The sequence below is a fragment of the Triticum aestivum genome, chromosome 5A, assembly GCF_018294505.1.
Source record: "Triticum aestivum cultivar Chinese Spring chromosome 5A, IWGSC CS RefSeq v2.1, whole genome shotgun sequence".
Classification (NCBI taxonomy): domain Eukaryota; kingdom Viridiplantae; phylum Streptophyta; class Magnoliopsida; order Poales; family Poaceae; genus Triticum; species Triticum aestivum.
The window spans coordinates 578,338,451-578,351,542 of NC_057806.1; the positions used below are offsets into that span (position 1 = coordinate 578,338,451).

The 13,092-nt window shown below is 47.9% G+C and overlaps 1 protein-coding gene across 1 annotated transcript; it reads left to right on the forward strand.

Annotated features, from left to right (window-relative positions):
• Window positions 1–448: 448 nt before the first annotated feature.
• On the forward strand, window positions 449–4,016 carry LOC123104952 (linoleate 9S-lipoxygenase 2-like). Its single transcript, XM_044526904.1, has 7 exons — window positions 449–718; window positions 820–1,112; window positions 1,219–1,441; window positions 1,524–1,862; window positions 2,097–2,182; window positions 2,261–2,940; window positions 3,032–4,016. The coding sequence occupies exons 1-7, from the start codon at window positions 517–519 to the stop codon at window positions 3,801–3,803; spliced, it is 2,595 nt and encodes an 864-aa protein (XP_044382839.1). The 5' UTR covers window positions 449–516; the 3' UTR covers window positions 3,804–4,016.
• The last annotated feature ends 9,076 nt before the right edge of the window (window positions 4,017–13,092 follow it).

Below are 13,092 nucleotides of genomic sequence, written 5' to 3' on the forward strand. Positions count from 1 at the left end.
GATTCTGTCCATTTGGGTCATAGATCTAATCCGCATCAGTATCACGGTAGCATCTGACGTGTGATAGCACGAGATATTTTCCCGGCTGCACAACCTTATGCCCACACATTGATCTTGCTAAATCAAAATACACACACTTTGAAAATAAAACGATTGGCAACTTTCCATTATGAACAGAACCCCACCGAACCAAACCATCAGGCAGATTCCGGCGAAATAAACCATTGACACGGTTGGTGCTGCTGTCCGTATGGTGCACCACAAATCAAACCCACCCCAATGTGACATGGTTACTCCAGTGTGTACGATTAGGATCTTATCTTGATCCCCCAATAATCAAACCGATCTACAGTAGGAGTATCAAATCAAACAGTAGACCACGCTCACACCCTACCCTTCGTCCATCTATAAATAGGCCGGTTGCTCGTCGAGAACTCTCACACCATCCACAGCAAGCAACATTAGCACTACACTCGTACCACTGTTCTTCCATCTTAGAAGCGTACGTACGCCAAGATGTTCGGCGGCGGTCTCCCCATCATCGGTGGGATCGGCGGGCTCACAGGGAGCAAGACCCGGCTCAAGGGGTCGGTGGTGCTGACCCGCAAGAATGCACTCGACTTCAACGACCTGGGCGCCACCGTCATGGACAATGTCACCGAGTTCCTCGGCCGCGGCGTCACCTGCCAACTCATCAGCTCCACCATCGTCGATTCCAGTGAGCACCATCGAGCACTCTCCTTCAGCATTGCGTACTTATCTTCCCGTGCAATGCAATGAAGTCTCTGATTAGCTTGTTTGTTTACGTGGCTCGGCTAGACAACGGGAACCGCGGGAAGGTGAGCGCGGAGGCGAGCCTGGAGCAGTGGATCACGAGCCTGCCGTTCATCACGGTGGGCGAGAACAAGTTCAGCGTCACCTTCGACTGGGCGGTGGACAAGCTGGGCGTGCCGGGCGCCATCATCGTCAAGAACAACCACGCCTCCGAGTTCTTCCTCAAGACCATCACCCTCGACAACGTCCCCGGCCACGGCAAGGTCGTCTTCGTCGCCAACTCGTGGGTGTACCCGCAGGCCAAGTACCGCTACAGCCGCGTCTTCTTCGCCAATGATGTGAGCGAGCTCTTCAATCGCCAATGATCCATGTGTTCAATGGATGCAACGTACGTTTTTGCATGTCCACTTATTTAAGTATACGTGTATGTACGTGCCTGCGCAGACGTACCTGCCCACCAAGATGCCGGCGGCACTGAAGCCCTACCGCGACGACGAGCTCCGTAACCTGAGAGGGGACGACCAGCAGGGGCCTTACGAGGCGCACGACCGCGTCTACCGCTACGACGTCTACAACGACCTCGGCGACTCCCGCCAGATCCTCGGCGGCTCCAAGGAGTTCCCCTACCCTCGCCGCTGCCGCACCGGCCGCAAGCTCTCACAGACCAGTGCGTTTTATTTCACTTTCTCTTTCTCAATCAGTAACACAGTCTCTACTTGGAACTTATGAGTACAATCCATTGCGCGCAGACCCTGATCGCGAGAGCCGGCTTCTGCCGCTGGTGCAGAGCATCTACGTGCCGCGGGACGAGCTGTTCGGGCATCTCAAGAAGTCGGACTTCCTGGGCTACTCGCTCAAGGCGCTGGTAGATGGCATCGTGCCGGCCATCCGCACCTACGTCGACCTCTCCCCCGGCGAGTTCGACTCCTTCGCCGACATCCTCAAGCTCTACGAGGGTGGCATCAAGCTGCCCAGCATCCCGGCCCTCGAGGAGGTGCGCAAGCGCTTCCCGCTCCAGCTCGTCAAGGACCTCATCCCCATGGGCGGCGACTACCTCCTCAAGCCCCCCAAGCCGCAAGTCATCAAACGTACCTACCTACCTACTGATATTTTACTTATTTCCCTTAAAAATAAACTTATATCTTACTTACGTATTTCCTCCGTTCCAAATTACTCGTCGTGGCACCCTCCGTTCCAAATTACGAGTAATTTGGAACGGAGGGAGTAGATATAAATAATTCTATAAACTACTTCTGGTACATAGGATTCATCAAACGTTGGAAGAAAAATAAATATAATTTCGACTATTTACGCACGTGCAGAGGACGAGAAAGCATGGATGACCGACGCCGAGTTCGCAAGGGAGATTCTCGCCGGCGTCAACCCGATGATGATCACCCGTGTGACGGTGAGAGCCAAATTAGAAGTGCTAGTATGTATTAAACATGGACTAAACTAACGGTAAAACTAATCCATTGCATTGCAGGAGTTTCCTCCCAAGAGTAGTCTGGATCCCAGCCAGTACGGCGACCACACCAGCACCATCACCGAGGCGCAGATCGGGTCGAGCCTCGAGGGCATCACCGTGCAGCAGGCAGTCTCCAGCAACAGGCTCTACATCCTCAACCACCACGACCACATGATGCCGTACCTCGTCAGGCTCAACAACCTCGACGACACCTTCCTCTACGCCACCAGGACTCTGCTCTTCCTCAAAGGTGACGGCACACTGGCGCCGGTCGCCATCGAGCTGAGCACGCCGCTGCTCCAGGGCGGCCTCACCACCGCCAAGAGCACCGTCTACACTCCGGCGTCCACCGGCGTCGAGGCCTGGATATGGCAGCTCGCCAAGGCGTACGTCTGCGTCAACGACTACGGCTATCACCAGCTGGTCAGCCACTGGCTCAACACGCACGCCGTGATGGAGCCCTTCATCATCGCCACCAACCGGCAGCTGAGCGTGACGCACCCGGTGCACAAGCTGCTGCACCCGCACTACCGTGACACAATGAACATCAACTCGCGGGCGCGCGAGCTGCTCGTCAGCGCCGGCGGGATCATCGAGCTCACCGTCTTCCAGCGCAAGTACGCCATGGAGATGTCCTCCGTCACCTACAAGGACTGGAACTTCAACGAGCAGGCCCTACCAGACGATCTAATCAAGAGGTAAGCAAGTTTTTCTTCGTATATAGCAGGTTAATCATGTGAAGAACCGTTCCTCAGTGAGTGACATGGTGCTACTAATCATGAATTGCAGGGGCATGGCGTGGCGCGACCCATCTAGCCCGCACAAGGTGCGGCTGCTACTTGAGGACTACCCTTACGCGGTGGATGGGCTCGCTATCTGGACCGCCATCGAGCAGTGGGTGACAGAGTATCTGGCCATCTACTACACCAGCGACAGTGTGCTTCAGAGCGACGTGGAGCTGCAGGCGTGGTGGAAGGAGGTACGCGAGGTCGGCCACGGCGATCTCAAGGACGCGGCATGGTGGCCCAAGATGATGACGGTGGCGGAGCTGGTCAAGGCCTGCGCCACCATCATCTGGACCGGGTCCGCGCTGCACGCCGCCGTAAACTTCGGGCAGTACCCCTACGCAGGTTACCACCCCAACAAGCCGTCAGCGAGCCGTCGTCCGATGCCGGAGCCGGACACCGAGGAGTACGCCTTGCTGGCCCGCGACCCAGAAAAGGTGTTCATCCACACCATTACCAACCAGGTGCAGTCCATCATTGGCATTTCCCTGCTGGAGATCCTGTCCAAGCACTCCTCCGACGAGATTTATCTCGGGCAGCGTGACACGCCGGAGTGGACCTCGGATGCCAAGGCGCTGGAGGCGTTCAAGCGGTTCGGCACAAGGCTGGAAGGCATCGAGAGCCAGGTGGTGGCCTTGAACGGAAACCCCCAGCTCAAGAACCGCAATGGACCAGCCCAATTCCCCTACATGTTGCTCTACCCCAACACCTCCGACCACACGGGCAAGGCCGAGGGGCTCACGGCCAGGGGCATCCCCAACAGCATCTCCATCTGATGAGATATTCGGAGAAAGGTCGGTTCTCGCCAGCACGCAAAAATGTTAGGGTGCGTGCTTGCAACAACATTGCTTAAATAATCCAGTACATTAGTGCTCATTTGACACCCAAGTGTTATGTGCATGGGTAGCCACTGGCCAATGTATCATCTTTCATGTAATTTTCCCTTCCAAATTATATATTAATAAAGTGATGAGTTATGCTTCTTTTAATTGAAAGAGTAGGAAACTACCTACTGTAATTTTATTATCAAAACATAAATAAACATATGCAGACTATGCTAGTAAAACGGGCATTGAATGTGGTTTCGGTACATGGGCCTGAAGCGGTTTCCCGTCCACCTATAATCCCTTGTCGCTAACCCACTCTTTTGGATTTCAAAGAATTTAATTATTATAGTTGTTCTTTAATAAATTGTATTTCCTTATTGCAATCCATGTTGAATTCTCCTCATGCTTATAATCAAAACAAAGTTTTCACTAAACATATCGTTGCTGCTTTGATGCAATCTTTGGAATAAAAGCTTGAATTGGAAGTTTCTATCCCTAAAAAACTTTATGATGAGTGGGAACCTACTATTAAGATTAATATTAAAGATTATGAGTGCCATACTTTGTGTGATTTGGGTGCTAGCAGTTCCACGATTCCAAAAACTTTATGTGATGTGCTAGGTTTTCGCGAATTTGATGATTGTTTTTAAAATTTGCATCTTGCAGATTTTACTATTAAGAAACCTATGGGAAAGATTAATGATGTTTTTATTATTGCAAATAGTAATTATGTGCCCGTAGATTTCATTGTTCTTGATATAGATTGCAATCCTAAATGTCCTATTATTCTTGGTATACCTTTCGTTAAAACGATTGGTGCAATTATTGATATGAAAGAAGAAAACATTAGATTTCAATTTCCGTTAAGGAAGGGCATGAAACACTTTCCTAAAAATAAAATAAAATTAACATATTAATCTATTATGAGAGCTAATTAAGAATTGCACACCAAAGATGACAATACCTAGATCTATTTGTGTTTTTATGCCTATCTAAGAGTGTTAAACAATAGCGCTTGTTGGGAGGCAACCCAATTTTATTTTTGTTCTTTGCTTTTTTGTTCTCCTTTGCAATAAATAATTCATCAGCCTCTGGTTAGATGTGTTTTTTTGTTTTAAGTAGTGTTTGTGTCAAGTAAGACCTTTTGGATGGCTTACGGTGATAGTTGATTTGATCTTGCTGAAAATAGAAATTTTTGCGCTCAGGAAAAAACAATTCTCATTTTTAACAGAAGCGTGATAATATACTGATTATTTTTGCAGAAGATCTCTATTCCTAATGTCTGAGTTGGTGAATAGCCTCCACGGTTTATTTTCGTCCCACCACTTTCAACCATTTTCTTTCGCTAGTTTTTTTTCGTCCCCTCCCCCACCCCACCCCATCCCACGTAGCCATCCAAAAAACCCCACACCCAGCAAAAAATCCATCGATCCCATCCCCATCATTGTTTTTCATATCGAACCGGTGGGCAAATAACCAGTAAAAAACATGATCCCTCACGTACCACAATCTATCCATATCCACTCTTTCCTTCCATATCACCACTTTCCTACAATATCTATTCATACGGTGGCAACAAGCAATCTATTCAATTAAACACTCTTTCCTTCCACACCACTTCCCCAATATACTATCTATCTATTCTTATCGCGGCCACAATCAATCTATTCAATTAAAAAAAGTTAAATCCTTTAATCATCAATCATTCCATATACAAAACCAATCATCTTCAAGGTTCGAAGACGATGGAGAGTATTCCGATTCAAATCGGGACTCCTTTGCTGGGTGGCGAACCCTGCTTCAGCGTGGTTCCAATGCTTGGCGAGTATCCGTGAAGACGCACACCTGAAACTGTCAAGTGAGAGGGAGGCGCCACTGTCCTTCCTGAAACTGCCACAACACAGGTCAACACACGCAAGTTCTAACCTTGGGTGACAGGTTTTATGCACTTTCCTTCGTCTCCGATGGATAATGGATAGCTGCCACAGCACAGGTCAGCAAACACAGTCCTCGAACAGCAAACGCACAGCCCTAACACCCACTATTATAAGTCTCAGATGTATGGTCGTTTTTTCATTGAGTTGGTCATCCCTATAAGACCTAGGTAACTGCTAAAGGTAAAAACAATATTCTACCATAGTTTTGGTATTTATTTGACAAGTTTTGGTATTTCTCACCTTGATAGATTATTGTGCATATGTTGATAACATATACCTGCCAGGAATTGTGAGGAAAAAATAGTTCAAAAACATGATCTGGTAGCAGTACTATGAAGCATCTATTTGACAGTACCTGTAGGTAAGAAGCTTAATCATGTTGCTATCCCATTAAAAAGTACTCCTGGTTGTTGTATACTCATTGTAGTAAGAAGCCTAATCATGTTTCTATATCTGTAGGTAAGAAGCCTAATCATGTTGCTGTCCTAATCGTGTAGCAGTACTATGAAGCATCTATTTGACATTGTCAAGTTCCATGATAAAAAGAATCAGTGAAGAAATATATCATGATAGTCAAGTTTCATTGATTTCAGAGGTCCCATAAGCCTGTCAAGAAAATAGCAGAGAGTTTTCAATGGTGAAAATAGAAAGTGGTTACATGACTGAAGCATGGTTTTCATAGTCTAAAATAATAGGAAAAAGTATATTTTTCGTCCCTTAATTTTCTTGATAGTCTAGAAATGGTCCCTCAACTCTAATACCAGCAAAATCTTGTCCTTCAATTTTTAAAACCGGATATTTTTCGTCCCTTGAGTTGCTTCGGGTGGTTTTGTGCTGACGTGGCATAGTTTTGACCATTGACTTCGCCACCTCATTGTCCACCTCAGCTTGGTCTTCCCCCTCTCATTCTATGCCCACCGGAGCACTTCACTGCCCGCGTCTGCTCTGGCCGCCACCTCCGTGTGCTTCGTGTGGTGGGATGCACGCGCACTTCTCCATCGCCTTCGCTGAGAGGGGCATGGACTGGGACAAGAGGCTGCTCGCCTGAGCGACTCCGACACGGAGAACGACGGGGGCTATGGTGGAACAGCGGACGTCGTCACTGAGGACACACAAGATGAGTACGACAACGGGAGCGCTGGCCTCGTGGACGGCATGCTCGTCCCGGGTTGGATGGCCTATGCCGCCACCGCGGAGTCCGTGCAAGCCCTGAGCTCCTCCACCTCCGGCAAGTGTGTTTGCGTCATGCACCGGGAGCGCAGCAGGCCACGGGGCGGAGCTCGACGTTGGCGGATGGCAACTGTTGGAGAGAATGCCCACTAGATAGGAAAAAAGGAAGACGATGAGAAAGAAGAAGGGCGAGGCCACGCCCTGGAAGACCGAATGCGCAGCTTCCTTCGTCATCGTCATCTCGTCCTTCCCTGTCTCTCGTTGAAGTAGGGCACGGTGGCCACGCCCTGGAAGCCAGTGTCGGCACATCCACGGCGAACACATGCCGGACGCCATTGTGCATGCCACCTCGGGCTCCGGCGTGTGCAGCAGCAGGCTGAGCACGTCTGCGTGGCTCGCGGGACCGTCGAATGCCGTCGCGGTGCTGACTGTTAGAATTAGTTGTTGTATAGGGATAGAATTCTCTTTGAATTGTAAACCTATTCTATCTCTTCTTCTGTTTCAACCTCTCCTGAATATCTTTCTGTAAACCGATCGATCTAGCCTCGATCCAAACTTGTAAGCCACGGTATATGTTTCATATAATGCAATGCGGCCTGAGCAAAGGGTTCTACGCTTGCCATATTATTTCACATGGTAACATAGCCTTTTCCTCAACAAAAACGCATCTAGCTACCTTCCTCCATCAAGAGCATGTCTACCACCTCCGCCGCCATGTCGCCCAGCACCATGGGTGCACTTTCCACCACCTCCTCCTCCACCTTCGCCTCCTCATCCACCACCACCACCTCATCCCTTGGACCACCACCATAGGAGAAGCTGGCGAGGGGGAACTTTCTTCTCTGGAAGGCCGTCGTGCTTCCGCAGATCAAAGGAGCACAGATGGAGCATCATCTCGACGAGAAGAGCCCGGCACCGCCGCCCACCCTCACCATCACCAAGGACGGCAAAGAAGAGCAGATCGCCAACTTTGCAAATACCCTCTGGTATGCACAACAGCAGCAACTTCAAGGATATTTGATGGGCTCTCTTTCCCGCGATATTCTTGCACAGGTCGCCACGTTACAGACGCCGGCCGAAGTTTGGCGTGCCATTCATGCCATGTTTGCTGCTCAGAGTCAAGCTCAAGCCATAAACACCTGCATCGAGCTAACCAATCTTCAGAAAGGTAATATGACCATGGCTGAGTACCTTGGCAAAATTAAAAGTCTTATAGATGAAGTTGCCAGCACCACCGCCGTGCTTTCCGATCCGGAGATCGTCTCCAAAATTCTCGCCGGACTGGACATGGAATATAACCTTGTCGTCTCGGCGCTTGCTGCTCGGGTGGAACCGATCACGGTTCAGGAGCTCTACAGGCAGCTCCTGAGCTTTGATGCCCGCCTCAGTCTTCTTCACGGCACCAGCCTTCGCCAATCTTCTGCCAACGCTGTCTCCCGTGGTCGCGGCCATGGGCGCGGTCACCAGGGGCAGCCCCGCACCGGTGGGCGCGGGCGTGGCCACCTTCAGGGAGATGGCGGCTACAACAGCTCTGGTGGCGGCGGCTACAACAACACCAACAAACCAGCAGGCGGCGGCTTCAACAACAACTTCGGCCACCGCTCCTCTTCCTCCCGGGGGCGCCCTCGGTGCCAACTCTGCAAAAAGGCAGGACATGAAGTTCTGGATTGATGGCATCGGTATGATGAAGATTTTGTCCCCGACGCACGTCTTGTTGCTGCAGCTATGCGCGAGCAAGGGGGCGATGGCGTGTGGTATGTCGAGTCCGGTGCAACCGACCATGTTACTGGTGAACTAGAGCAACTCGCTCTCCGGGAGAAATACCTTGGCAACGATCAGATTCACACTACAAGTGGTGGAGGTATGGATATTCGACACATTGGTCAAGCTTTTATTAGTTCTCCTACTCTTAAACGTGATCTTGTTCTAAACGATGTCCTTCATGTTCCACAAGCTAATAAAAACCTTGCCTCTATGTCTCGTTTAGCCACCGATAATAATGTCTTCTTTGAAACTCACCCTCGTTACTTTTTTATAAAGGATCGGGCAATGAGGGAACTTCTACATCACGGTAGATGCATTGGAGGGCTCTACCCCATCTCATCCGGAGTTTTCAACCACAAGCGCCGTCATGCTTATTCTGTCATCAAGCCCTCTTTGGCACGGTGGCATCAAAGATTAGGACACCCATCATCAGTCATAGTCAAACAAGTAGTTAATAAAGGCAATTTGCCCTTGTCATATAGTCAATCCAGTGAGTCTGTTTGTGAAGCTTGTCAGTGTGCCAAGAGTCATCAACTCCCTTATCCTAGGTCAAACAGTGTGTCCCATGCTCCTTTAGAGCTTATTTTCAGTGATGTATGGGGTCATGCTAGAGATTCTTTTGGAAGAAAAAAAATATTATGTCAGTTTCATCGATGATTTTAGCAAGTTTACTTGGAGTTACTTGTTAAAGCACAAATCTGAAGTTTTTTCTGTGTTTCAAGAATTCCAAAAGCTTGTTGAAAGGCACTTTAACAGGAAAATTTTGGCAGTCCAAAGTGACTGGGGAGGGGAGTATGAAAAGCTCAACTCCTTTTTCCGTAGCATAGGCATTGAACATCATGTCTCTTGCCCTCATGCTCATCAGCAAAACGGCTCTGCTGAGAGAAAACATCACCACATTGTTGAAGTTGGCCTTTCCCTCCTTGCACATGCCTCCATGCCTCTCAAATATTGGGATGAAGCATTTATCGCAGCCACCTATCTTATCAATCGTCTTCCGAGTAAAGTCATTGGTAATTCCACTCCATTAGAGCGATTATATCATCAAACTCCCGATTATAACTCTTTTAAATTTTTTGGGTGTGCTTGCTACCCAAATTTACGTCCATATAATCGCCACAAGCTCGAGTTTCGATCCACCCAATGTGTTTTTCTTGGCTATAGTAATCTCCACAAAGGGTACAAATGCTTAGAGATTGCAACTGGCCGTATCTATATCTCTAGAGACGTTGTTTTTGATGAAACTCTTTTTCCATTCGCCAAACTTCACCCAAATGCTGGAGCTCTCCTACGTGCTGAAATAGCCCTTCTTCCAGATCACGGGGGAGAATTATATAAAGCTGATCTTGTGAAGAATTCCATAAAAAATTCGGATTCTAGTGATATTTGTGCATATTTGGGTCATGATTTCATGTATGCAGAAACAGACAAAGAAGGCGCTGGATCCCATGCAGATTCCGGTGGCAGCGGCACAGCTTCGGGTGGCAGCGGCGTTCGATCCGAGGTAGATCCCCGCGCCAGTCCCGCTGTCTCCAGCGCCGCGCGATCCGAGGACGATCGCGGGCATTCGCATGCAGCCAATCGCGTTGGGGCGGCTGACAGGCCCGACCGCATGGAGCCCACCATCTCAGCCGCGCTGGTGGCCGACAGCCCGCGTGCAGCGGGGCCTGATGCTGAGCCCACCTCGTCAGGAGCGGACGGGGGCGAATCACCTCGCGCCACCAGCCCATGGGCCGACCCAGGAACCGACAGCAGGATGCCTGGCACGTCTGCGTCGTGATCCGCCTCGGATCGGGAGCTGGATCGGGAACCTGCGGCTGTCTCAGTTGTAGCTGATCTCACAGGATCTTTTGTGGCGCAACCAACAGCGACTGCCACATCGGGATCTTCTGTGCAAACTTCACCAGCAGCAGCTCCGCGACGCCATACACGATCTCAGTCAGGTATTATCAAGGAAAAAGAATATACTGATGGTACTATAAGGTATGACAGGGTCAAAAGAGCTTTCCTTAGTAGTTTTGGTGAACCAACCCACTTGCATGATGCACTTAATCATAAAGAATGGAAGGAGGCTATGGATAGTGAATACAATGCACTCATGAAAAACAAAACTTGGCACTTAGTACCACCAAGGAAGGGAAATAATGTTATAGATTGTAAATGGGTATACAAGATCAAGAGAAAATCCGATGGGAGTATAGACAGGTACAAGGCTAGATTAGTTGCTAAAGGATTTAAACAAAGGTTTGGCATTGATTATGAAGATACCTTTAGTCCTGTTGTTAAGGCGGCTATTATTCGGGTTGTGTTGTCTATTGCTATTTCCAGAGGTTGGAGCCTACGGCAGCTAGATGTTCAGAACACGTTTCTTCATGGTGTTCTTGAGGAAGAAGTGTTCATGCGGCAACCACCGGGATATGAGAACCAAAGCACACCACATTATGTCTGTAAGTTGGATAAAGCTTTATATGGTTTGAAATAGGCCCCTAGAGCTTGGTACTCAAGATTGAGCATGCAGTTACAACAACTTGGGTTTACACCATCAAAAGCAGATACATCTTTGTTCTTTTACAATAAAGGCAATATCACTATATTTGTGCTTGTTTATGTTGATGATATAATTGTTGCTAGTTCAAGCTCAGATGCCACCACCTGTTTGCTTAAGGATCTGAAATTGGAGTTTGCTCTTAAGGATCTAGGTGATCTTCACTACTTTCTTGGAATAGAGGTTAAACAGGTAAAGGATGGCATACTTCTCACACAGGACAAATATACTACTGATATTCTCAGGAGACTGGGATTGGAACATTGTAAACCTGTGAGTACACCAATCTCAACCTCAGAAAAACTTATAGTTGAAAGTGGAGAAGTGCTTGGACCAGAGGATGCAACAAATTACAGAAGTGTTGTAGGTGCTTTACAATACTTGACTCTTACACGTCCTGACATTTCTTATTCTGTGAACAAAGTATGTCAATGTTTACATGCACCTAGAACTACTCAGTGGACTGCAGTCAAGAGAATTTTGAGATATCTTAAGTTTTCAGAGGGACTTGGGCTTCATATTACCAAGTCTTCATCCATGCTTGTTACTGCATATTCTGATGCAGACTGGATAGGTTGTCCTGATGACAGAAGGTCCACAGGTGGTTTTGCTGTGTTTCTAGGAACAAACCTTGTATCATGGGGTGCAAGAAAACAGGCTACAGTTTCAAGGTCTAGTACTGAGGCTGAGTATAAAGCTTTGGCTAATGCAACAGCTGAAGTAATGTGGATACAGACTTTACTTTATGAGCTTGGAATTAGAGCTCCACAAGCTGCTAGGTTATGGTGTGATAACATTGGTGCCACCTATCTTTCAGCTAATCTTGTTTTCCATGCACGAACCAAACATATTGAAGTTGATTTTCACTTTGTCAGAGAAAGAGTAGCTCGAAAGCTACTTGACATTCGGTTCATACCCACAGGAGATCAACTTGCAGATGGCTTTACAAAACCACTCACCGTGAGACGGCTAGATGAGTTCAAGGGAAAGTATCAAGTACTCCCACCCCTAGGGTGCTCCCGGTGCACCCATGCCGAAAAACATTTTTAAAATATTCAAAAAATTCTGAAAAAAATGCAGCACATCGATGGAACATCGATGTCTCTTTTCACAAAATTTCAAATCAAAATTCGAAACATTGCTCGAGATATAAAAATGACAAATTTGACATCAATGTGATAATGGGCCAAATCTAAAGCTCAACTTATGTTATGTACAAAAACTTGTCATTTTTGTATCTCGAGCAATGTTTCGAATTTTGATATGAAATTTTGTGACAAGAGACATCGGTGTTCCGTTAACGTGTTGCATTTTTTTCAGAATTTTTTGAACAATTTAAAAATGTTTTTCGGACATTTAGAGCACCGGGAGTACCCCAAGCCTGGGAGTACTAGATACTTTCCCATGAGTTCAAGTACAATCTTAACCTTGGCAAAGCTTTATGAGGTTTAGATTGAGGGGGAGTGTTAGAATTAGTTGTTGTATAGGGATAGAATTCTCTTTGAATTGTAAACCTATTCTATCTTTTCTTCTGTTTCAACCTCTCCCGAATATCTCTCTGTAAACCGATTGATCTAGCCTCGATCCAAACTTGTAAGCCACGGCATATGTTCCATATAATGCAATGCGGCCCAAACAAAGGGTTCTACGCTTCCCATCTTATTTCACACTGACAACCAGTCTGTAGACGTGCCTTTGGCATTCATAGCCAGCCTTCGTGTGTGTGTGCTGTGTTTCCGGCCGGTTGGCTGCGTGCGTGGGAGTGGTGCGATTCTGGCCGGTGGTAAATCAATTAGCTTAGCTAGCTTCGCACTGGTGAATC

What these genes read in the sequence shown, in the direction of transcription:
- LOC123104952 (XM_044526904.1), top strand. Translation starts at nt 517, where the DNA reads ATGTTCGGCGGCGGTCTCCCCATCATCGGTGGGATCGGCGGGCTCACA. An exon ending in CTCCACCATCGTCGATTCCA is followed by an intron (nt 719 to 819) that starts GTGAGCACCATC and finishes TGGCTCGGCTAG; the next exon opens with ACAACGGGAACCGCGGGAAG. An exon ending in CCAGACGATCTAATCAAGAG is followed by an intron (nt 2,941 to 3,031) that starts GTAAGCAAGTTT and finishes CATGAATTGCAG; the next exon opens with GGGCATGGCGTGGCGCGACC.